The 22,502-nt window shown below is 46.7% G+C and overlaps 1 protein-coding gene across 1 annotated transcript in view; it reads left to right on the top strand.

The window, feature by feature from the left end:
- Positions 1-4,488, top strand: part of ACAD10 (acyl-CoA dehydrogenase family member 10) — a gene marked incomplete at both ends in the record, with an annotated part of 33,663 nt that extends 29,175 nt beyond the window's left edge. Inside the window, 4 exons of the mRNA XM_084253691.1 lie at positions 501-673; positions 2,550-2,693; positions 3,727-3,804; positions 4,348-4,488. Of these exons, the coding sequence (XP_084109817.1) occupies positions 501-673; positions 2,550-2,693; positions 3,727-3,804; positions 4,348-4,488 (536 nt within the window). The remainder of the gene's footprint in view (positions 1-500; positions 674-2,549; positions 2,694-3,726; positions 3,805-4,347) is intronic.
- Between the last annotated feature and the right edge of the window lie 18,014 nt (positions 4,489-22,502).

Consider the following 22,502-nt stretch of genomic DNA (forward strand, 5'->3'; position numbering starts at 1 on the left):
CAGGCATCTGTACATTTTTTTTTTCCTCTTCAAAACTTAGAAGAGAAGCAGGAATCTGTGAGAGAAGGAGGCCACACAGGACTGGGCAGGAGGCAGGATGTGCTCTCCAAACCTCCCTTCTGGACCCCGGTGGACGCCACCGCCAGGCCACGGCCTCTCACGGGGGCGCCTTCTCTCTCGAGGACGTCCACATTTTCACTCTCAGCATTTCCACAGGGTCACGGCTTTGTTACAGGCGCGGGCCACCAGGGAGCTGCAGCTTAAGGGAGAGTCTAACTTTATGAAAGCAGCGGCAGAATGTTCACTGGACATTGGAAAGCCATGCTTTATTTCCCACTTTTAAGACGCTCCTTCTGTGCCCTTCCCCCTCGCCACGTCCCTGCTAGAGGCCCGAGTAACGAGCAGGAATACCGCCCGCGTGTGACCCGAGCCCAGGCAACGGTAAGACACCTAGGAGGGGGGAAGGCGGGGGCTCAGGAGGAACCCTTTGGGTCTTTCAGGTGGCCATGGCGAGGTCCTCTTTGAGCAAGTGCGTGTGCCCATGGAGAACATGGTCCTGGGCCCCGGCCGAGGCTTTGAGATCGCCCAGGGCAGACTGGGTCCTGGCCGGGTCCATCACTGCATGCGGCTGATCGGGTACTCGGAGAGGGCCCTGGCGCTCATGAAGGCGCGCGTGAGTGCTCCCCGGCGCGGCTCTGCCCCGGCCACCTGTCTGTCACCTCAAATCCTAACGGTTTCCCGGGCGCGGCCTTAGCAGGGCAGCGAGGTGATGTTCTTGCCGAGAAACCAAGAAACCGACTCTATCGTTGCTTTGCATCTGCTGCTTGCTGAAGTTTGAAATTCCGAGCAGAATGGGCCCCCAGAAGGGAAAGGCCAGGCTCTGTGGCAGCAGAGGGCAAGGTTCCCAGATCCAGAAGGTCCCGGACCACCAAGGCCTTTCCCGCTGGCGGTTCATCCTTCAAAACCTACCAAGGAGAACCCCCGGCGGTGGCTTTTGTCTCTGGGGTTCTGCTTCTAGCCCTGTACCACGCTCCTCCCCCAGCATGTCCGACCGCCTCATTCAGCTGTGGCCCTCTCAAAAGTTGACACCCACGCAAAGGAGAGCTATTGCAGACCCTTGAGCTCAGACAAACATCTCCCAAGACACTCTACAAAGAATGGGGGTGGTTCAGCGCTTTTGGATTTCTGGGCAAAGTTGCCGTGTTTACATTCTTTTGAGCTGAGACAGACCACTTCTTTGAAAATCAAATGCTCCTCAGTGAGGGCTCAGGTGTCGCACTCAGCCCCATCCCACACTGAAGCTCAGACCAGCCTCCCTGCTATGGGGCCAGGGTGTCAGAAGCCTCCAGGAGGTGCGAGGTGTTGACAGGGCAGCTCTCAGGACTTGGTCACTGGGGAATAATTAGGAGCCTGCAGAAGAGCTGATGCTAGGAGGTGCATGGCCACGCGGACTTTATAGCAAGATGCTGGGAACAGCCTGTGAACCTGAAGCCTTGTCTGATATGCCTGGTACGGGCATGTGATGAAATTCCAAAGTCATGCTGCTGAAATCTATTTCTTAAATTAGAGAGCTGTTCACTATACACTCTTAAATGGGGGGGGGGGGGGGAAGCCGGCTCCATATAGAACTCCGTTTTTGTAAAAAAAAAACAAACAAAAAACACATAGGGGGCCTCCCTGATGGCGCACGGGGTTAAGCACAGCACTATGAAGCTATCTGTCTCCCCACTGCTCCCCTCAGCAGTGAATTTCAGTCAGTCTGCCTGTTCTGCTCCCCACTCTGTCTCTGGTGGATCCTCTCAACCCGCATCTCTGGCCTGTACCCCAGTTCTTGTATGCATAAGTAAATAAATCTTTTTAAAAACACACACACATAGGTAGACACACATACAAGAAGTCTAGAAGGATACTCCCCAAATATTAACTGTAAGGGATCAGATGATGGTATACCAGATGTTTGGGTTATTTTTTGTCTGAAAATTGGTACTTTTATGCCATAAGATATTAGTTTATAAAAACAACAAAAAGATTGCTTTATAATCTTCTGTGATTATACCCCCATGACTTTCAAGGACTCTAGAATCCCTGTTGCACTGGCAGTTGCCACAAGGGAGCGCTGGTACGCGGCTGCTGCCCCTGAGGGGGCCCGGTGGAGGCTGGGCCTATGCAGTCGGCAGAGGGCGCCCTCCCCTGCCTGTTGGCGGCACCTGCGGTCCCTGCTCATTCCCAGAGTAGCCCTGGCTGAGATGCCAGCTCAGCTCAGACAGAACTATCCTGCCTGGCAGCTGCACCTGGGCTGAGGGGCTGAATCACCTAGTAAAAGGGTTCCTGGAAGTGATTTGTGCAGCCAGCTCTGCAGTGCACACAAATCTCAGCTGCTGGAGCTTCTCCCGGACCGGCTTGTGGCTGGAGAGCTGGCAAACAGGCAGATGGGCCACACGCTCCTGCTTTCACTCTCCCTCTCTTCCTGCCCTCTCCTGTGTGGCTTCCGTGAAGCTCCTCTGCAGCGCACTGCCCCCAGGCCGCTCGCATGTGCCCCCTGTCCACAGGTGAAGTCCCGTGTGGCCTTCGGGAAGCCCTTGGTGGAGCAGGGCACACTCCTGGCAGACATCGCCCTGTCACGCGTGGAGATTGAGCAGGCCCGGCTGCTGGTGCTGAAGGCGGCCCACCTCATGGATATGGCCGGAAATAAGGTGGGACCCAAGGGGCTGCTTGAAGGGGCATCAGGAGTACAGTGAGTGGGAAGATGGTGAGTGTCTGGACTGTGCCCCTGGGAGGTCCTGAGGGCTGGAGAAGGAATCCATCCCAGGAATCTCTCCCACGCGCTGTTTCCTCTCCACTAAGCAAGCCAGGGAGAAAGAGCTTGGCTCCTTGACTTTGGAAACTTTGCTTCAGTTCTACTTGGGACTGTTTGGGCAGCTTTTCAAAAGTGGAAAATGTACAGTAAAAGAGGCCTGAACCTTCTGTATTACTGAACCGCTGAATTCTGGGTCCAAGACAGGCCTGTTGGGGCCCCGGCCTCAGCTCCACTCCAGTTTGATCTTTCAGGCCCTGGTACAGCTGTCAGGCAAACTGAGAGTAAGCAAGGGAATTAGTCAAAAGAGCAGCTTTATTTTCACTGGACATTATTCCTTAAACAGGCCTTTTTGGGCTCTTCTCACAGTCAGGCATGACGCCATGCTGACCCCTGCTGCCTCCAGCTCTCCATGGCGCTGCCTTTGCCCCTCGACTGAGAGGCCTCACTAATGGGAGGCTATCCAGGCTCAACTTCCAGGTTCTTGGCACTCTAGTAGTGGATGTGGGGGAGGCTCTTGGGAGCCTCACTGGAATGTCTGGCCCAGGCAGATGCTTGAGGCTTGGTCCCCAGAGTTCCGGTTCACCTTGGTTCACTGTTGGGTTGGAGACCTTGTTAGATGTGAACCCCAGCGAAGCTCAGGCCACAGCCCTCTCAGCCTCTGTATGTGCTGGTGATGCTCATGTCCTTGCCCAGGCTCTTGCTCAGACCTCATGTGTCCTGGGTCACCTCATGGTCACCACCATTGTGCCCTCCACCCCCTAGGTTCCGGGCACCTCCTACGGATCAGGTAGGGACCACCTCATGGAGCTTGTGGTCCAGCAGGACCTCAGGCCTCTGTTCTGAGCTGCTGTTTCTACTCCTCCCGGCGAAACTGGTTTTTCTCCCGAGTGTCCTGTCCTCCTAAACACATCTTTTCCTCTTCCTTTCAGGCTGCAGCTTTAGACATTGCCATGATTAAAATGGTGGCCCCGTCCATGGCCTACCGCGTGATTGATCGTGCTATTCAGGTGAGCAGACTGTGGTTTGTCTGAACCATTTACAACAGATGCAGAATCCTGCCCCATGTCCCGCTTAGGCTGCCCAGCCTCCTGTAAACTCAGCCGCCCTTGGTCACTCACTCAGGGCCCCTGTGATTTTCCTTTTCCTGCTCCTACCACCTTGCTGACTACGAGGAAACAGAGACACAGCACAGTGATGTGACTTGTCCACCCAAGTGGGCTCGCTTGCACTTATGGGAATCTAGGGCCTTATTACACCAGAGCCCGGCCTCTGAAGCATGGCCACATGTCTCCCTTCCAAATCTAACCACCAAGCCCCAACATAGAGATTTTCTAGCAGCGTGTCACTTTGCAGTGCAAACATGGGGAGTCTGGCATCCATGGAACAGCAAGTGTGAAACCACCTGGAATCTTCCAGAACATTAATTATCACGCTGGTGTCAGGGAACACGGGGAAGATGGCTGCTCTGAGCCATTTCGAGCAGGCCCTCAGTCCGGGCTCTCAGGGCTGAGGCTCACCAGGACCTCCTCCCCCTGCCCTGTGTCTTCTAGGCCTTTGGAGCAGCAGGGCTGAGCAGCGACTACCCGCTGGCCCAGTTTTTCGGCTGGGCCCGAGCATTGCGCTTTGCCAATGGCCCTGACGAGGTGCACCGGGCCACAGTGGCCAAGATGGAGTTGAGGCACCGCATTTAGACCTGCAGGAGTGTGGGAGCCAATATCACTGCCCACCTGGCTGCACCCAGAACTTTAAATGATCCGCTTTGAGAGACCTGGTGGGTGTGCCCTGCCTGAGGTACCCTGCTCCCTTCTGAGACAGTGTGTGAACCCAGCCTTTTTGGGTTCTCACGGGAGACATCTCTGTGCGCTGCCTTGAGGTTGCTGTTTCAGGCAAGGAGGCAGGGGATCGGCCAGGGGTTGAGTGGGTTTCGTCCAGAGCCCGAAAGCTGGTCTTCAGCCTCTCGGTGACCCTCCATGGGCTGCGGTGTGAGAGGCTGTGGGAATCCGGCTGAACATGACTACCCTCGCTGGGCGGTGCGCCTTTGCTTGCTGCCCCTTGGGGCTCCCCCAGAAAGCAGAGGGGTGGCCGTGACGGGTTGTGACCTAAACACCCAAATAGAGCTCCTGGGAAAATGAAATGAAACCAACATACTGCCGCCATCACATCTCTTTTCTTCACTTGAATGTTTACAACACAGAACACTGATGCTGTTTTGGAAATGGGCTTTGGGGACACAAGAGAATCAGAACGTACACCTTGGAGATGGTGAACTTCCTAGGTCACACAAAGGGAATTGAGAATAAAGGGTCACATGTCAGCCCTCTGTGCGTCACTTGCCGCCTCACACCTGTGTTTACAGGGGATCTTGCCAGGTACATGCATTTGTATTCAGGGTGCGGCAGGGTGGGGTAGATGCAGACACCCCGAATCAGCCGCCTCTCCACTGCTCGGGTCCCCAAAGGCCTCAGACTTTCTGGTGTGCGAGGCCCCCGCAGTGTCCAGCTGCTCCCTCCGCTCTCTAGCCTCGGGCTGGCCGGTGGAGGGGCAGCGAGGCAGATGCCATTGCCCTTGGAGAGCAAAGCGATCTTGGGGCTAGGTGAAAGTGCTCCCTCACTTGCGACCTGAGTTCTTCAAGAAACGGGTACCCCACGGGTCCAGGCGGCAAGCGGAGAGAAGCCACCCTCTGTTGGGGCCGGGCTGCTAAGTTCATCCCTTGTGATGCTATGACCAGTGGCTGCCCATTTCAGGGCGGGCCAGATGGGCAGGAATCAGCTCCCTTGTCAGCTGCATTTCAGACTTGACCTCTGTGTGGAACTGACTTGCCCGATGCCCACCTGCTGCCACCGGGGCCCTGTGCCCTCAGTGCTTTCTGGGCACGAGAGGGTGGTGGGGGCCTTGCGCCAGCGGGGTGGGGAGACAGGCCCTATTCTACCTCACTGTTGGTTGCCCATGAAAGGTTAAATCCAAACCCCCAAACGAACAGCTGTCACCCCGCAGCCACACTGGCAAACAACAAGCTCTCACAGCGGCCTCAGGAGGGAGGAGGTTTTTTGAAAGGAAGCCTTGGCCAGGAGCCTGGCTTATCACGTGGCTCTTAGAATTTCTCTCGTGGCCTCTGAGGTTAACCTGGGTTGTTCAATAGCACAGCTGCTGGATGAAAATAGAAGCTGGGCTGTGGGGTAACCCCACGTCTCCCTCAGAAGCTCTGCTACAGATGCCTAGAAAATGGCAGGTCACTGAGCCGTGGCCTCCAGCAGCCCCTCACTCAGGGGCTCTGGTTCTGTGAAATATCCCCACTCACCACTGCCAGCTGCAGCCCAGCCCTAGGCCTGGCAAGGTCTAGGCCTTGGGGAATGTGCGAGTAAACAAAACAGGCCAAGCTGTATTCTCAAGTTGCTCACCTCTCCAGTGAGCATGTCTCTGAGTGCCCAAGACCAGCAGGTGGTTGGTGGGCACTGCTGGGCGGGTCAGGGAGTCGACGCAGGAGGCACTTTCAGAAGAGGCACTTGAGCCAGACCCGAAAGACAGAACAGACCAGGGCACTCCAGAAGAAGGAGCTGCAAATGCAGAGACTCTGGGGAGCAGCCCAGAGAGTGGGAAGTGCCAGTCACGCAGGGCCTCAGTCAGGATTGGCACTGACTCTACACTTGAGCTTAGCCAAAAGGCCGAGAAGCCGTGTGATAGTTCTAAACGTGACAACGCACTGTGTGTAGGTAGGTAATGGTGTGACATGACTTGAGTCCAAAATTTACCTGAACAAAGAAGGAATAAAGGAGGATCAGAGCCAGTCCCCAACATGGCAGAGAGTGCCAAAGAACCTCCTACAAGACCTTTTTAGAAAAGAAGGGTGGGGAGCAGGACTTTAAGAAGATATGAGCAAAGGACCCATAAAATCAAAAGAAACTTAACGAGGTCATAATCTCTCTGCCTTCAGCAAACAACTGGCATTTCTGATGGCACAAATGTGGTGTGAGTAGGCACTACGTCTGCCCCTCATCATTGTGCCCCACTTGTGCATGCGTGCTGTGCACCCGTATGTGTGTGCGTGCGCACGCTCGTGTGGGTGTGAGCAGCCTTGCCGCAGACCAGCACAGCAGTAGACGATGAGGCCACCTCAGGGTTGAGAGAAGCGTGCAGGGTGGTCAGGGCGTCGGCGAAAGAAATGACAAACAGACACACTTCAAGAGTGAAAATCTGAGTGTAATTTTCTCTAAGTTTGTGACCAGTATATATATGTTTTCCAAAAGCACAGGAATGAATATCAAGGAAATCAGCTTGCTCATGGGCTCAGTCTATCACCATCAGGGAGGTGATCTACATAACAAGCAATGACCATTATAGAAGAAAGAAGGCAGTTTAGAAAGACAAATAAGGGATTAAAGTTTGTAGTTCTAGGAAGAGGGATAAGATTTTTAGCATTCTTGTAGTGGTTCGGTTCTTGGTGGTCGTTGTCTTTTGATAAGCTTCTGCCTTTTCAGGGAACTTCCGCTGCACTTCCTCTGCTTCAGGCTGTTCTCCCACCGCGTGCTGGTTGCCCAGCCGGATCTAGGGACCGTGGCGAAAGCCATTCCTAAAGATCACTGCGGTGGGAGGTGCAGCAAGTATGTAGGGTTTTGCTGTTCTTCCCCTGCGCGCTGGTTGCCCAGCCGGACCTAGGGCCGGTTAGCCCTAAAGGTCACTGCAGGGGAAGGTGCAGCAGGTCCCCCTTTGTTTTTAGAAGGGAGCTGGAAGGCGTACATATCTCGTTGAAGATGATGAATGGACCTGTGAAGTAAGCGGGCAGAGGGGAAGGAGTAAACAAAGGAACAGGACGAGTAGGGAAAGAACAATAAAGGAGAGAATGAGATGATACCAGTGAGTAGGAGTCAAAGATTGGAGAGTGGAAGCTAGAGAATGAGCAAAGGAAGAGAGTGAAGTGTGCAGATGAGACTTAGTGACAGCAGAAATTTCAGCTTGGAGAGACGAAAGGTCATGAGAAAGGTCATTGTCTTGCCAGATGCCTAATAGGTGATGTTTGGTAAGATTCCAATGTAAGGAAGAGTTATAATGTAAAGGCGTAACACAAATGAAACGAAACTGAACATGGCAACAAGTAGACAGTTGTTGTTTGAGAAGTTGAACCTCATTGCCAATAGCAATAACAATTTCTTCCAGAGCATTTAACTTTCTTTCTAACTTATAATCAATGTCCTGCTGTATTGCGAGCGCCATGGACACGTTTTTGGTAAGGTCATTTACAAAAGAAGCTGTCTTAGCTTCCTGAATTAAAGCAACAGAGGAATAAGGGTAGCAATAAAACGTTTAGGACGAAGAAGAGCATGTACCTCATCTAAAACTTGCATGGCAATATTATCATACCAAGGCATATCATGTTAATCAACAGGTAACATAACATAGGAGGGTCTTTTGAGCAAGACCGCCACAGGATATAGACGAACAAGAGAGGGGATAATATAATTAGTAACAATGCAACTGGAACAATGAATGGAGTAAGAAGTCCCATGCGATTGAATGCGTGTAGCTGAGGCATTCCCCAGAAGTATAGCGAAGGGGTATCCAACGTAGGCACGCACTGGGATCTTAGTGGTGTCCTGTCCAGGTTGTTTGAAGTGTACATCAAAGGCAGCGAAAAGACGAAAGAGTTCAGGCTTTATGACAGAGCTTTCTGTTCAGGGAACCGGGTTATTCAGTTCTGCCAATGGAGGCAAACTTTCTCATCATTTTCAGAGGTGTCTGGAACCCTACGAACAAAGCAGCAGTTTCTCCACATTTTAGTTTAGCTCTATGTCAACTCCCTGGAAGAATTGTACTCAAAGCCGCACAAAAGATTAGCTCTGCTAGAAAAAGAAAAATATACATATATATATAACATTGCTGTAGAGTGTGGTCAGTCAAAACAAGAAAACTTTGTTGAATTAAGGCAAAATGTAAAAACATTTTCAATGTTATGCCAAACAAAACAGTAAAAATCAGGTTTATATCCAACAGTCTATACAGTCCTTTGTAGAAAGATTTTTACTCTCAAAAGTTTATCATTTTGAATCAATTGAGGCCTTTTCTTCTTATATTGTGTAGAAACAAGTGCTGCAGACATTAAATCATTGAAGTATATAATATTGCAAGGCAACAATAATCATTGACAATTTACATATATCAGGTATTGAAAGATTTTGTTTTAGAAAACCAATGTTAACATTTTTGTACATATTAGAGTTTTACCATTTTTTCAAGTGACAGTGGTTTCCTTGTAGTGTAACTTTACCAGGTAAACCAGATAGGATAAAATTATCTAATGTCCTTCCCAGGAGGAAAAGGAGAAAGTTTGTGGAGTATCTCTAAAGCTCTGCTGAGGTTCCACAAAATTTCCTTTAATTGGTTAAATGACAGGCTACCAAATTTTACTTTAATTTAGATTTTTGGGACGCTGTGTCATAAATACTTAGAAAGCAGCAAAAACAACCATATTTAATTTTTTATAAAAATTCTAGCCCTGAGTATAATATTGACAATCAAATCATAACCTTTAATTGTCATCTCAAAAATCTTAGTTTTTCAGACACTAGAAGACATTATGTACCCAAAATCATTAACCTAGACAAGAGCCAAGATTATACCCAATGTTAGTGTATAAGTACATGTTTTGAAACAACCCATTAGATTAAAACTCAGTTATTATTAACCAAAAATTATTTTAGCTAATGTGTTCCCAAAATACTAAAATAATATAAATCGTTTGAGTATACACAATTTGTTTTTTGTAAAATTTCTTTGAGATTTTTAACACTTTCCTTAGCCTTGTTACTTTTTAATTGTTTTAGACCTTCAACATTTGCTTTCACTTATCACTTTACTTTTAGGACCATTAAAATATCTATTTTTAATACATGTTTTTCTTTGTAAACACACATTTTACATTACATCGATTTAGGATTGTCACATCTTTCACTAACAGTAAGGCATTATAATACTGTTGTTTGTACTAGATGACTTAAATGTGAACACACAAGGTAATATGACATTAGAATTTTTAGGTTTCACAAATAGGTTCAAAAAGTAAACCTGAAAGTTTAGTTGTAGTTTTAGTTTCTGTTATGACTGGAATTCCATTTTGCATGGCTATTAATAACATAATGGCACATACCTAGGTTTTTCTAGGCTAGCTAATAAAGAAGCAATTAGGCAAATTAATAAAAACAAACAAACAAAAAATCAGAGCACCATATAGATACTATGTACATTTTGCACATACATGTGACTCAGTAGGAAGGACAAAAGTACCTTTTATACCAGAAATTTCTTTTTGAAATAAACACATTTAAATAAAGTATTCATAACTTTAAGGCATATATACTTTGAATTATATTATAAAATGTAAACTAGTTTTTGTTTATTAAAAAATTGTTTGATTAAGATCTTTAAGATTTGTTTTATGATAATTTATAAAGGCGCCATTTGTAATTAGTCCTCCGGAGGTAAAAAACAAAACAAACACAAAGACAGACAAACAGATACAGAGATCTCTTGATAACATTTAAAATTTTGGCCATGTGTATATATTTTGAAACAGTTATTTTAGCAATGTGTGAAGATACTGAGGTTTTTAATGAGTCAACAGCTAAAATCTGTACACAGAATAAGTGTCTACTCTTAATTATTACCAAAGACCTTGGGGTCGAGACACAGTAGTCACGGCAGTTTTTACTAATTTTTTTTTTTTGATAAGAAAATATTTTTGGAGTATACATTTTTAAGAAATGATTATATGGCTTTAGGTTGTTAACATATTATCTCACTGGGAACGGTCATATTTTAAAACATAAAAGTACACTGTTATCTTGAGAACAGAAGAGGTAAATTTTTTACAGTCTGCCTGTAAAATTTGAGGTTTAGAATTTAGCTCAAAAATGTCTGTATCATCACTTTATGTTTTACCAGGTTAGTTTGTTTTAACAAGAAACTTCATCTTTTACAGGTCCAATAAGTAAAATTAAAAGCTTTTATTCAACCAATAAGCATTTTGTATAGGTTGTTAGCAGGTCAAAAGTAACTCAACAGTTTTTGCCTAAGACAATTTAGACTTTAAAATCAGTGAAACACAGGGAAATGGAACTTTTTTTTTTTTAATTTGTAGAATGAACCAAAATAGTTATTTAAGGTGGATAATAGAAAGGTTCAGTCCTCCACAGCAGTTAGGTAGTAGAGACCTGTCAGTGATCCCAACACTGGAGAAAAAGTCCAGGCAGCTGCTTGTTGAGATCAAGGGCAGCCTCCACCAGCCCACTGCAGTGGGTTCATACTATTTTAATAAAAACCTTTTATTTAGATTAAAGTCATATAGTCTCATACATTCATATTTAACCATTTTTTAAATTACTTTAACAATTGTGAATGAACTTTGAATACTATTATTTATAAATGCCTTATTTATTTATTTATTTATTTATTTATTTATTTATTTATTTATTTATTTATTTTTAAAGAAACAAATGGCAAAACTTCATGGGGGGGAACCTAGCCTCCTCCCAAAATAATTAACAGGAAAAGATTGGAGCATTTTTGTTTTGTTTTGTTTTATTTAAGATTATGGCACATTATCTTTTATTTGTTTTTGAGTTTTTATTTTTATCTCAACAATTTTAGCCAAGTCCGAGCTGGAAATTTGGGCTGGATTTTGGAATGGTCTCATAATTGGGAACCGATGCCTCTGCAAAGAGGTCAGCATTGGCTCTAGAATCAACTTTTGGCTTTTGAAAAACAATTTTACTATCCCAAGAATCCTGATCACTTTCTGTAATACTGCAGGCTATTTTTTATTTTACCTTTTGTTTTGCATATTTCATTTTGCCTCCAGCCAGGCAAAAACGACCTATCTGTTTAGGCAATTGTTTTATTAACACGGGGCTGTCAGCTGAGTCCTCTTTGATGTTATTTAGGGATACAGACAGCCATAAGTTTTTGAGTTTTTAATTTATTTATTTGTTTGTTTGTTTGTTTATTTATTTATTTATTTTTTACAGGCCCTTGATCTAGTGCCGCGGGGGAAGCATTTAAGCAAACTTTAATGTAATGTTGAAGCATACCAGTTTTTCTTATAGGTCTAATTAGTTCTTTACAGAGGGAATTAGCATTTTCCCATGCAAGTTGTTTAAACAATAAATCTCGTGCTCTGGAGGATGGAAGAACCTTATCCAGAGCAGTTTCTAATCTAGCCACAAAATCCTGGCACATTTTATCCTGGCGTTGGTGTATATCAGTGAGATTAGTGGGTTTGTACTCAGGTGAAGGAAGATTTTTCCATGAGGCAACTGCTAGTTTATTAATTTCAACTAGGACTTCTTTTGGAAGGGCAGCTTGTCTGCGTACCTCAGCATTGAAAGGTTCGGCGCGGTAAAGACAAGGAGAGCCAGGCTACATTTCTCAAGGGGGGGGGGGGGAGTTTATTGAGCCCCGGGCGGACCTCACAGACCCAAGGTGGGGGTCAGTGAAGCTGCGCCCGTTGTTAGGGGGAAGCAGGGTTTTATAGGGTGAGGAGAGGTCAGGTGGGTAGTTGGGCTCGTAAGGCGGGAAAAGTTTGTAGGGCAGGTAGAGGTTCTAGTTTGTAGGGCAGGTAGAGGTTCTTTGTCTGAGATGAGACTCGTAGTGGGAGGGGGGAGGCGCATTGTCTGAGTCCTCCAGGCAGGTATCCGCATTCCTGCCCCCCAGGTGGGCTTCCTGGTTGGCTCCTGCATTCCGGCCTGCTGCATGGACCTTTCAAGCATATTTGTCTGTTCCCATGAACATAGAAAGGGAAATTTTCTCAGCCCTAACCTCATCATGATTCTTAAGGAAGGCATGTACTTGGTCCTCATATTCCATGTGAAATAATACATACATTGCTGAAGGAAGAACAGCCTTGGCAAGATTATGCCAGTCATAAGGGGTCATCCAGGTGGCTGATAACATGTCAATAATTTGATAAATATAAGGGGAGTTATGACCTGTTGCCTGAACAGCTAACTGTAATTTTTTAAGAGTTTTTATGGGGATGGCCTCCCATGCAGGGCCTTAATCAGCGCGAGACAAAGCCGGAGGTCCGGCAACGGGAAAAGTAAATGAAAAATCTCCTTACTGGCCTTTCTTGCTGATCCTAAAATGCCACCTAGGGGCCCTTGATGGGCTTTGATATGCTTAGGATTATTATGTAATGCAATTTTAGGTTTGGTAACAACTGGAAAAAGGTTAGAGGGTGGGCGGGAGGGTTTATCATTTTTGAAAGTTAATTTATCTAGCATTTCAGTATATTCATGATCATTAAACTCATTCTCTGACTGGGAAAGGGATTCTTTTGATACGGGAGCAGAGGCTTGAGTGAATAATGACGTGTTTAGATCATTATTGATTTTAGGATTATCCTGAACTTCATTCTGTTGGCCTTCCCACAATTCTGCCTCAGTGGCATCAATCAACAAATCTCTAATTTGTACCCACAAGGATAAAGCCTGGGAACCTGAGATGGTCCATGAAGGGCATAAAACTCTTTCACTTCTTTTCCTACTTTCTTCCAAGTTTCCAGTGACAAACTACCTTCTTCTGGAAACCACGGGCATACCCGTAATATAAATTTATAAAGTTGCAGTAGAGCTTTCTTATTTTCTTTAATACCTCGTGTTTCAATCATATTTTTTAATATAGATAGAGAAAGATTTTTGTTTTTGGTCTCGTGGTGCTTTTGTTCACTCAAGCAAAGATTTCTTTCAACTGTGCTGTCCGGCCCGTGTCCCTCGCGGGAACTTGCGGAGGCGTCTTAGCGAAGGTCTGTCCGTATAAGTCCCGGACCAGGCTGCTCCGAAGAGCAGATGACCGTTATGCCGTAGGACGTTCCTCCACGGGAATCGCGGGTGCAGCCCACTCAGACTCCGTAGCCACGAGGCCGTGGAGCCGTAATCATACACTCGCGCACACACACAGCACCACGAGCATTCACTCTTAGAAAAACTTCTCACTATCTTGAACTGATCATCCTTTATCAGCGAGCTCCGGACGCTCCAGTGAGGATCCTATCCCTGACTGTTTAAAAGAGGGTATTTTAAGGGAATCACATTCACACTCACACACAAGAAGGGAGATAGCTTACCCAACACGATCTCTTCGTTACTCACCTCTTCTTTGGGTGGAAGACTCAATGAAATGAAATGTCGGGGCCCCACGTTCGGGCGCCACCTGCCGCGGACCAGCACAGCAGTAGACGATGAGGCCACCTCAGGGTTGAGAGAAGCGTGCAGGGTGGTCAGGGCGTCGGCGAAAGAAATGACACACAGACACACTTCAAGAGTGAAAATCTGAGTGTAATTTTCTCTAAGTTTGTGACCAGTATATATATGTTTTCCAAAGGCACAGGAATGACTATCAAGGAAATCAGCTTGCTCATGGGCTCAGTCTATCACCATCAGGGAGGTGATCTACATAACAAGCAATGACCATTATAGAAGAAAGAAGGCAGTTTAGAAAGACAAATAAGGGATTAAAGTTTGTAGTTCTAGGAAGAGGGACAAGATTTTTAGCATTCTTGTAGTGGTTCTTGGTGGTTGTTGTCTTTTGATAAGCTTCTGCCTTTTCAGGGAACTTCCGCTGCACTTCCTCTGCTTCAGGCTGTTCTCCCACCGCGTGCTGGTTGCCCAGCCGGACCTAGGGACGGTGGCGAAAGCCATTCCTAAAGATCACTGCGGTGGGAGGTGCAGCAAGTATGTAGGGTTTTGCTGTTCTTCCCCTGCGCGCTGGTTGCCCAGCCGGACCTAGGGCCGGTTAGCCCTAAAGGTCACTGCAGGGGGAGGTGCAGCACAGCCTGGTTTGTTAATGATGGTGCCTGACGAGTTTTATGTGTGGAGCACCATCCTGCGTGGCTAGACCTGTCTTCCCAAGCCTGTCTCGGGAAAGAAAACAGAATGAGAGCCTGACATACCAGCGATGTTCCCTCTCCCAGCGGGATTCCATCCCCAGCGGCTGTACACACTTCAGGGGGTTGGATCTCTATAGCATGGAGCTCTCCCCAGTGATCTTGTGACAGCCACAGGTCCTCAGAGGTCAATCAAGGATGGACCTCTTGTGGGGGGGGAATGCATTCATGCCCTCAAATATGGCACCCTCAAACCCTCCCCCATTTTCCTTATAGCAACTGTGGTCATCCCCTGACTAGGGAGCACCTTGGAATGTGCTGTGCTCCCCCAAGCCCTGATTTCAAATACTGTCAGGTAGTTCCAATAATGCTAGAGAGACTGAAAGAAAGGGACTGAATTCCCGGCCACCCATCTGGGACAGGGCCGTGGAGTGAGGCTGGAAGCCTCACTGAAAGAACGGGCCAGTGCTCTGCACCACTCCCTCCAGCATCCCCAGTGGCTGCCTGGATACAGCCCCTGTCTATTATGGAGGACTTAAGAGTTCCCGGGGATCCTTGGGGATACCAGGGTTGTGTCACACTTGCCTCTTTGCCTTCACAGTGAAACCCGGCCAGGCCAGGCCTGAAGCACTGCCTGAGCATCTCAGGACATCTGGGTTGGCTTTTGTACTGCCCTCCACAGAGCCCTGTGGCTGGACACTCCCCCATCCATGGACCTCACCAAGGCAAGAGAACATCAGAGCAGAATGTCGGGCAGGTCCCACACTTCAGCAACCTGGGGATCCAAACCTGTGATGTTTGTTTGATAATTACTCTGGGAATAGAGTTTCTTTCCGTCAAGATGGCAGAGTGGAGAAACAGCTTTGGGGGATTTTCTATCATATCAGCACCCATAAATAACAAAGGAGCCATCCTTAACTCCCCCCACCTGCCTCTCTCTGGTGAAATCTCTCATCTGGCTTGCACCCCAGTTCTTGTATGCATAAATAAATCTTTAAAAAAAATAACAAAGGAGCCATCAAAGATAAACAACATGATGGGGGCCTCCCTGATGGCCTAGGGGTTGTCAGTGTTATCACTTCTACAACCTGAGTTCAATCCCCTGGCCAGGGAGCTGACCCACAGGGTGCAACAGACCTCTCCTATCTCTCCCACTGCTCCCCTCAGCAGTGTGTTTCAGTAGATCTGCCTGTTCTCCTCCCCACTCTGTCTCTGGTGAATCCTTTCACCCTCCCATACCTCTGGCCTGTACCCCAGTTCTTGTACACATAAATGAATATTTTTTTACAAAAGAGAAACAACACGGTCAGGACAGCTATTAATCAGTAACAATTACAACTGGGAGAGGGCCCCTTATGAACTGACCTCAACTTTCGTCTGTGTGGAGGCCGTCTTAAAGAGAGAATGAGCGAGCAGGGACGCAGAATGCTGGGCTCAGACAGAAAATTTCCTGCTAAAGTTACAAAATGTGGGCAGCAGGGGCTGGTCCATGTGAAAGCCGCTTGTGTTTAACAATTGGTGTTTATGCAAATTCCACTCCTAGCCTCCCACAGAGACTTGGAAACCAGGGTCTTATCTTGAGGTATTGGCTGAAACCAATGGTAGCTTTGTTGGGCAACCTTGAGTTTTTGGGGGCAAGCAATTTGCGGTAGTTATCCTAGGAGTGGGTCTTTTTTTTTTTATTAAAGATTTATTTATTTATGCAAGAACTGGGGTACAGGCCAGAGGCGTGGGAGGGTGAGAGGATTCACCAGAGACAGAGCAGGGAACAGAACAGGCAGAGAGGACTGAAAACACTGCTGAGGGGAGGAGCGGGTGAGACAGGAGAGGTCTGCTGCGCCATGTGGGTATTGCCCTGGCCGGATGGGAATCGAACCCGAGCTACAGAGGCTGAGGACAGCTTCACAGCACTGTGCTCAACCCACTGGGCCACGGGGGAGGCCCCTAGGAGTGGGTCTTGAGCTGCTAGAAACTGTTATTGTTTGTTCCAGACTTTTAATGTATGTGTGTGTGGTGGGGGGGAGGCGGGGAGAGAAGAGCGGAGGAACTAAATCACCCGTGCTAGAGTCTGCAGTTTTTAGGAGCCAAGGTTGAGGCTTCCTCAGGAAGAGGGCTTAGCAAAATCTAGCTGGAGTTTGGTCAAGGGGAGAATGTTTGTCATTAGGGTTCTGGATTCATATGACTCTGGGTTTGAATCTTGGTCCCTTGTCAGAGTAGCTGGGCCACTTTGGGATATGATTTTCCAGCTCGTAGAGTTGGTTTCCCCATTTGAAAAATGGAGAGAAGAGCACTTCCCTCCCAGGATTGCCCGAAGAGCCATGAGATGACCCACAGCTCCTAAGAAGCCCATAGTACATGCCAGTTTTCATGTCTGGGGGTGAATGTTGGTCAGAAGAGGCTTGCTTCAGAGAGATACAGGCCTGTGGGATTCACCAGGCCCGAGGACCAGCCTGGACAAGCTAAGTTTCCCAGACCACATTGTGCAAAGGAATTAACCTAGGGACCTGGCTAAAATGCAGAATGTTGAAGTGGAAAATGTCTCAAGTTATGTTGAGACAAAGCCTCAATGTAGCCTGAAAGTTCCAGGGGGTAACTGATAAACTTTCTCAAGGTCACACACCTAACTTACACCCAGAAAACTGCTTAGAAATCTCCTGCTTCTGTACTCCCTGCTTGCTTCAAAGTGCAACATACACCCCTGCTTAGACAATAAATATTTTGCTGCCTAATTGCTCGGGGCTCAGACTTTGGAGAAAGACCTCCTCTGGGCCTGCCGGCTTAAAGATCTTCCCTCTTCCTGAGTGTTGCCTGGTCCCCTAATGGAATTTTGCCATAACAGTGTAACTCAGGAGTCTGCCTTTCTTTTTCTTTAAGATTTATTTATTTATGCATGCAAGAGCTGGGGTACAGGCTAGAGATGCGGGGGGTGAAAGGATCCACCAGAGACAAAGCGGGGAGCAGAACAGGCAGACTGACTGAAATACACTGCTGAGGGGGGCAGTGGGCAAGACAGGAGAGGTCTGCTGCGCCGTGTGGGTTGCTCCCTGGCCAGCCCGGCATCGAACTCTTGCTGCAGAGGCTGTGGATTGCTTCATAGGTTGCACCTCTTAAGCCCTTGCACCACCAGGGAGGCCGGAGGAGTCTGCCTTTCGAGCAATGCTGCTTTGGGGAGGGACCCCTTTGGAGATTCAAGGGTGAGGAAGAGGGATAGACTCTCACCCGTTCTCCTGGGAGTGATGCAGCACCACCTGGATGGAATAATGGTCACCAGGTGCCAAGAACTGTTCTATGTTATTTGAAACCTTACCACCAGTGGCAGATATTTTCTTTCTGCCCATTTTAGAGGTGAGGAAACTGAGATTCAAAGAGGTTACATGACTTGCCTAGGACACAGTTAATGAGCAACTGCAAACCTAAATTCAGTAGACGGTGATGTTTTTTGCATTCCTAGGCAACAGATTTTTATGATCTTAGGAGTTGCCTGAGGGGGGCTGGCTGCCTCACTTGGAAGGGGGCGGGGCTAGAAGCCCCACTCACTCAAGGGCAGCATGCCCTGCCTTGAAGAAAGTTTTGGAGAGTTCCTCCTGATGATTCTGTTTCCAAAGCTGGCTAAACCTGGGAATGCATCCTCACTACCCCTGGAGAGGCAGCCACGTGGGGTGTTGCCCAGAGTACCTGTTTGCCTGTGGGGGCATGAGAGCCAGCGGATATCACAATTTCTGTGTGTGTGTAGATAAGGGCCTGGGCACAAGGTTGGGCCACATTTTTCCTTCTGCTTCTGAGGTCAAATGTCTTGCTGTGCAAATGTTGCTATCCAGCTAACACCCATTGTTTACAAAAAAACAGACGAAAAAGAACTCCCATTAGGCTGTATTCCAGAACGCAGATTAAATAACCAAATATCTAAAATATCACTATTCACTGACCCCAAAGGATACCTTTATTTTTTTCATTAGTTTTTAAAATTGAGATATAATTGACAGTTACTACTTTTTTGGAGAGCAGATCGAACTTGATCTTTTTCCACCCAGTAGACCTTAACAATGAAATAAATGTTCTGTAGCATTTCAAAGTTAATTTGTCCATCTTCTTAGAGGAAGTGAGTGACTATTTGTTACTCACAAATAGTTAGCAACTCAGAGCTTCTCCAAAAATGACCTCAGTATGTGGGAGGACATTCATTCATGTCAGAGTTCACATCTCTCCCCTCCACAGCTAAAGAGAAGCTACATTCTGCTTGCTTAGTTTCTCCCCCTGCTTCTCCTGCCTGCACTCTAAGGATACTTTGCTTTTGTCAGCTCCACTCAGCTCCATTTGTCAGCTCCTGGCAATGAGTCCATAGACAAGAGGCCATGGACAATAAGAGAGAAAGTTGGACCTAACGAAAAGACTAAAAAAGAACAAGAAAATGAATGGCTTGAAAGAAACATGGAAGGGAGAAAAGAGCCAAGATAGACTGGGAGAAATCTAGGTTGAGTGTTAAATTTTACTGACTGCTTTGGGGACCTTCAGCTCCACGGGGGCTCAGTTACATTAGTTCATCAGCACATCCAGTTGACCTTGGTCCCGAATGCATGGTTGACTTTAAACTAAAGATTGTGTGAAGACAGCTAAATAGGCTAGTGTCATTCTGGAAGTCTTGCCCAGAGGATGGGATTTGGACTGAGACTCGGTAGGTAAGATTTCTTAAGCAGAGAAGATAGAATGGACAGGGGAGAGATGGTCCCCAAAACTAGAGTGAGAAAACTGTTCTGTGTGTGTGTGTGTGTGTGCACCACAGATAAACAAACTAGAATAGGGCCTCCCTGGTGGCACAGGGGTTAAAGTCCCAGCGCTATCAAGCTATCACAAGCTACTGCGGCATGAGTTCGATCCCCGGCCAGGGAGCTACCCACATGGCGCAGCAGACCTCTCCTGTGTCGCCCTCTGCTCCCCTCCACAGTATATTTCAGTAAATCTGCCTGTTCTGTTCCCCACTCTGTCTCTGGTGAATCCTCTCACCACCACCCCCACACACCTCTGGTCTACACCCCAGTTCTTGTATGCATAAATAAATTAAAAAAAATTAATCTTTAAAAAAAAAAACTAGAATAAATGATCCAATGAGCCAGCAGGTATCCGTACAGACAGCCGCGCTCTGACGGGGACGCAGGCTCCTCCCTGGAGCCTTCTAAGCATGCAAATGTCTATACACCAGTGCATTTCTCCTTCCCTCCACAGAACCAAATTACTGCTACTCCTGGCTTGTCCATCTTGGTGGACAGCACTGGGTAGAAACCTCAGCAACGCCTTCTACTCCTCCCTCACTCTCATCTCCACCCAGCAACCTGTCAGCTCTCCCTCCAGGCTCTCCCTCTTAGGCATCCAGGGCCTCTGGCCAGGCCCCCCTCATTGTTTACTCCAGCTCTCTCATACACTCTGCCTTCTCTCTATAGAGGACTTTCCATGCTGCCCCTGGAGGGGTCCCTCAAAAGCACATATGCAAACTCATCACTTCCAGGCTTAAGAGAAGTGATAGTATAAGAGAGTCAGACTTACAAGGAAGCTACAGTGATCAAAATAACCTTGTGCTGGCATATGACAGACAGATCAATGAGGCAGCATACAGTTCAGAAATATTCAACTATTTAAGGGCGTATGTGAAAAGATGGCTTTGCATATTGGTGGGGAGAAGATGCATTATTCAATGAGTGATGTTAGGAACTCTGAGTGACATCTTTGAAATGAATTTGATCTCTAAATTATTCCTTATACTAAAGTAGATAAAATAATCAAACTTAAAAGTTTAAAATATGAGCAATAAAAGCACTAGAAAATAAATATTCAATAAATGGTGTTAGAAAACTGAATAACCCCATGCAGAAGAAGAAAACTGGACCTCATCATATGCCACTCACAATAATTAACTTGAAATGGAATAAAGACATTTTTTCCAAAGAAAACATACAGCCAGCCAACTGGCCTATGGAAAGAGGCTCAACATCACTAATCAGGGAAATGCAAATTAAAACCACAAGGAAACTCACACCTGTTTGAATAACATATCACCAAAAGGCAAGAAATAACAAGTATTAACTAGGAGAAAGGGAACTCTTGTGCACTGTCAGTGCAATATAAGCCGAAGGAAAACAGTAAGGAGGTTTCTCAAAAAATTAAAAATGGAAGTACCCTCTGACCCAGCAATCTGGGAATATAGTGAAAGGAAACAAAAACGCTAACTTGAAAAACTATCTGCACCCCATTGTTTACTGCAGCATTATTCACAAGTGCCAAGACATGGAAACCATCTAACTATTCAACAGACGAATGGATAAAAATGTGAAATACACACACATGCACTCACTCTCTCGCTCTTGCTCACTCATTGGAACCACTAGAACGAAAGAAATTCTTACATCTGCAACATGACGGTCCTTGAGGACATTATGCTAAGTGAAATATAACTCAGAAAAAGACAAACATGATACGATCTCACTTATATGGAAGAATCTAATTGAAAAAAAAAAACAAACTCAAAGGAAAATATATCATACTTGTGATCACCAGAGGTGGGGGGCAGGAAAAAGAATTTGGAGGACAGTGGTTAAAAGGTGCAAACTTCCAGTTATAAGATAAATAAGTACTAGGGTAAAATGTACAGCACACTGACTGTCGCTAACCTGCTATATGAAGTACATGACAGTTAGGAGAGCAGATCCTGAGAATTCTCATCACAAGGGACAAATAGCTTGTTGTTTTTTTTTCCTCTTTCTTATTATCTTTTTCTTCTAATTTATTTATTTATGCATCCAAGAGCTGGGGTGTAGGTCAGAGGTGCGGGGGGTGAGAGGACCCACCAGAGACAGAGTGGGGAACAGAACAGGCAGACTGACTGAAATACACTGCTGAGGGGAGCAGTGGGTGAGACAGGAGAGGTCTGCTCACCATGTGGGTCAGCTCCCTGGCGGGGATAGAACTCATGCCTCAGTGTCTATGGATAGTTCATAGTGCTGAGACTTAGCCCCTTGTACCACCAGGGAGGACCTTTTTTTATCTTATTGTCTTTATGAAATGATGGAAGCTAATTAAACTTATTGTGGTAATGATTTCACAATATATTAAGTGAAACTTTTTATGGTGTACAGCTTAAACTTAAACACAGCTGTAATGCCAACTATATTTTGATAGAACTGGGGAAAAAATACTATGTAGCTGTTGAAGACAAGGGGAACACTTCCTTGCATGTGGTTACAGAGCCACCTACCACAGGCATTATCAAGTGAAAAAAGCAAGATGTCTCCGGAAGGGGAATCAGGTGTTGACAATCCACACAGGAGCTTGGGTTCTGAGGCCCTGCCTGGAGGGGAACATCTGTGTGACTCCATGTAAGGAGGACTCTATTGCGCTGGCCACAGGAATTTTGTGGCATATTTGCTCTAACAGATGGGATTACTTGATATCATATGAGCTTGTCTTGGTTTGCTAGAAAACAACACACAGGCAGTCTCCTTAAGGTCTCAGACCAACACCTTGCCTGGTTCTTCCCTCTTGGGTCTCTGTCAACCTCTGGTCTCAACTCCAAGGGCTCCAGCCTCCGACGGCTTCCCAGATACTTGCTTTCTAGTTTTTCTTTCCTCTGCTTCTCTGATGTCAAAACGCTTATGTTTGCACAGCTCAGCACCTTCTCCTTGGGCTTTCGGTGATACTTATCTGGTTGAAATGCACCCATGTGACCCCATATCTATCCCTCTTCCCAGCCAATGTCCCCTCATTCCTGCACCTCTAGTGTCCATCTCCCATGTCTGTAAGATCTTTACTGCCCGCAGGCCTCCCTGGCGGCTCAGGGGGTTAAGCACT

The sequence above is a fragment of the Talpa europaea genome, assembly GCF_964194135.1.
Source record: "Talpa europaea genome assembly, chromosome: 14".
NCBI classification, from domain to species: domain Eukaryota; kingdom Metazoa; phylum Chordata; class Mammalia; order Eulipotyphla; family Talpidae; genus Talpa; species Talpa europaea.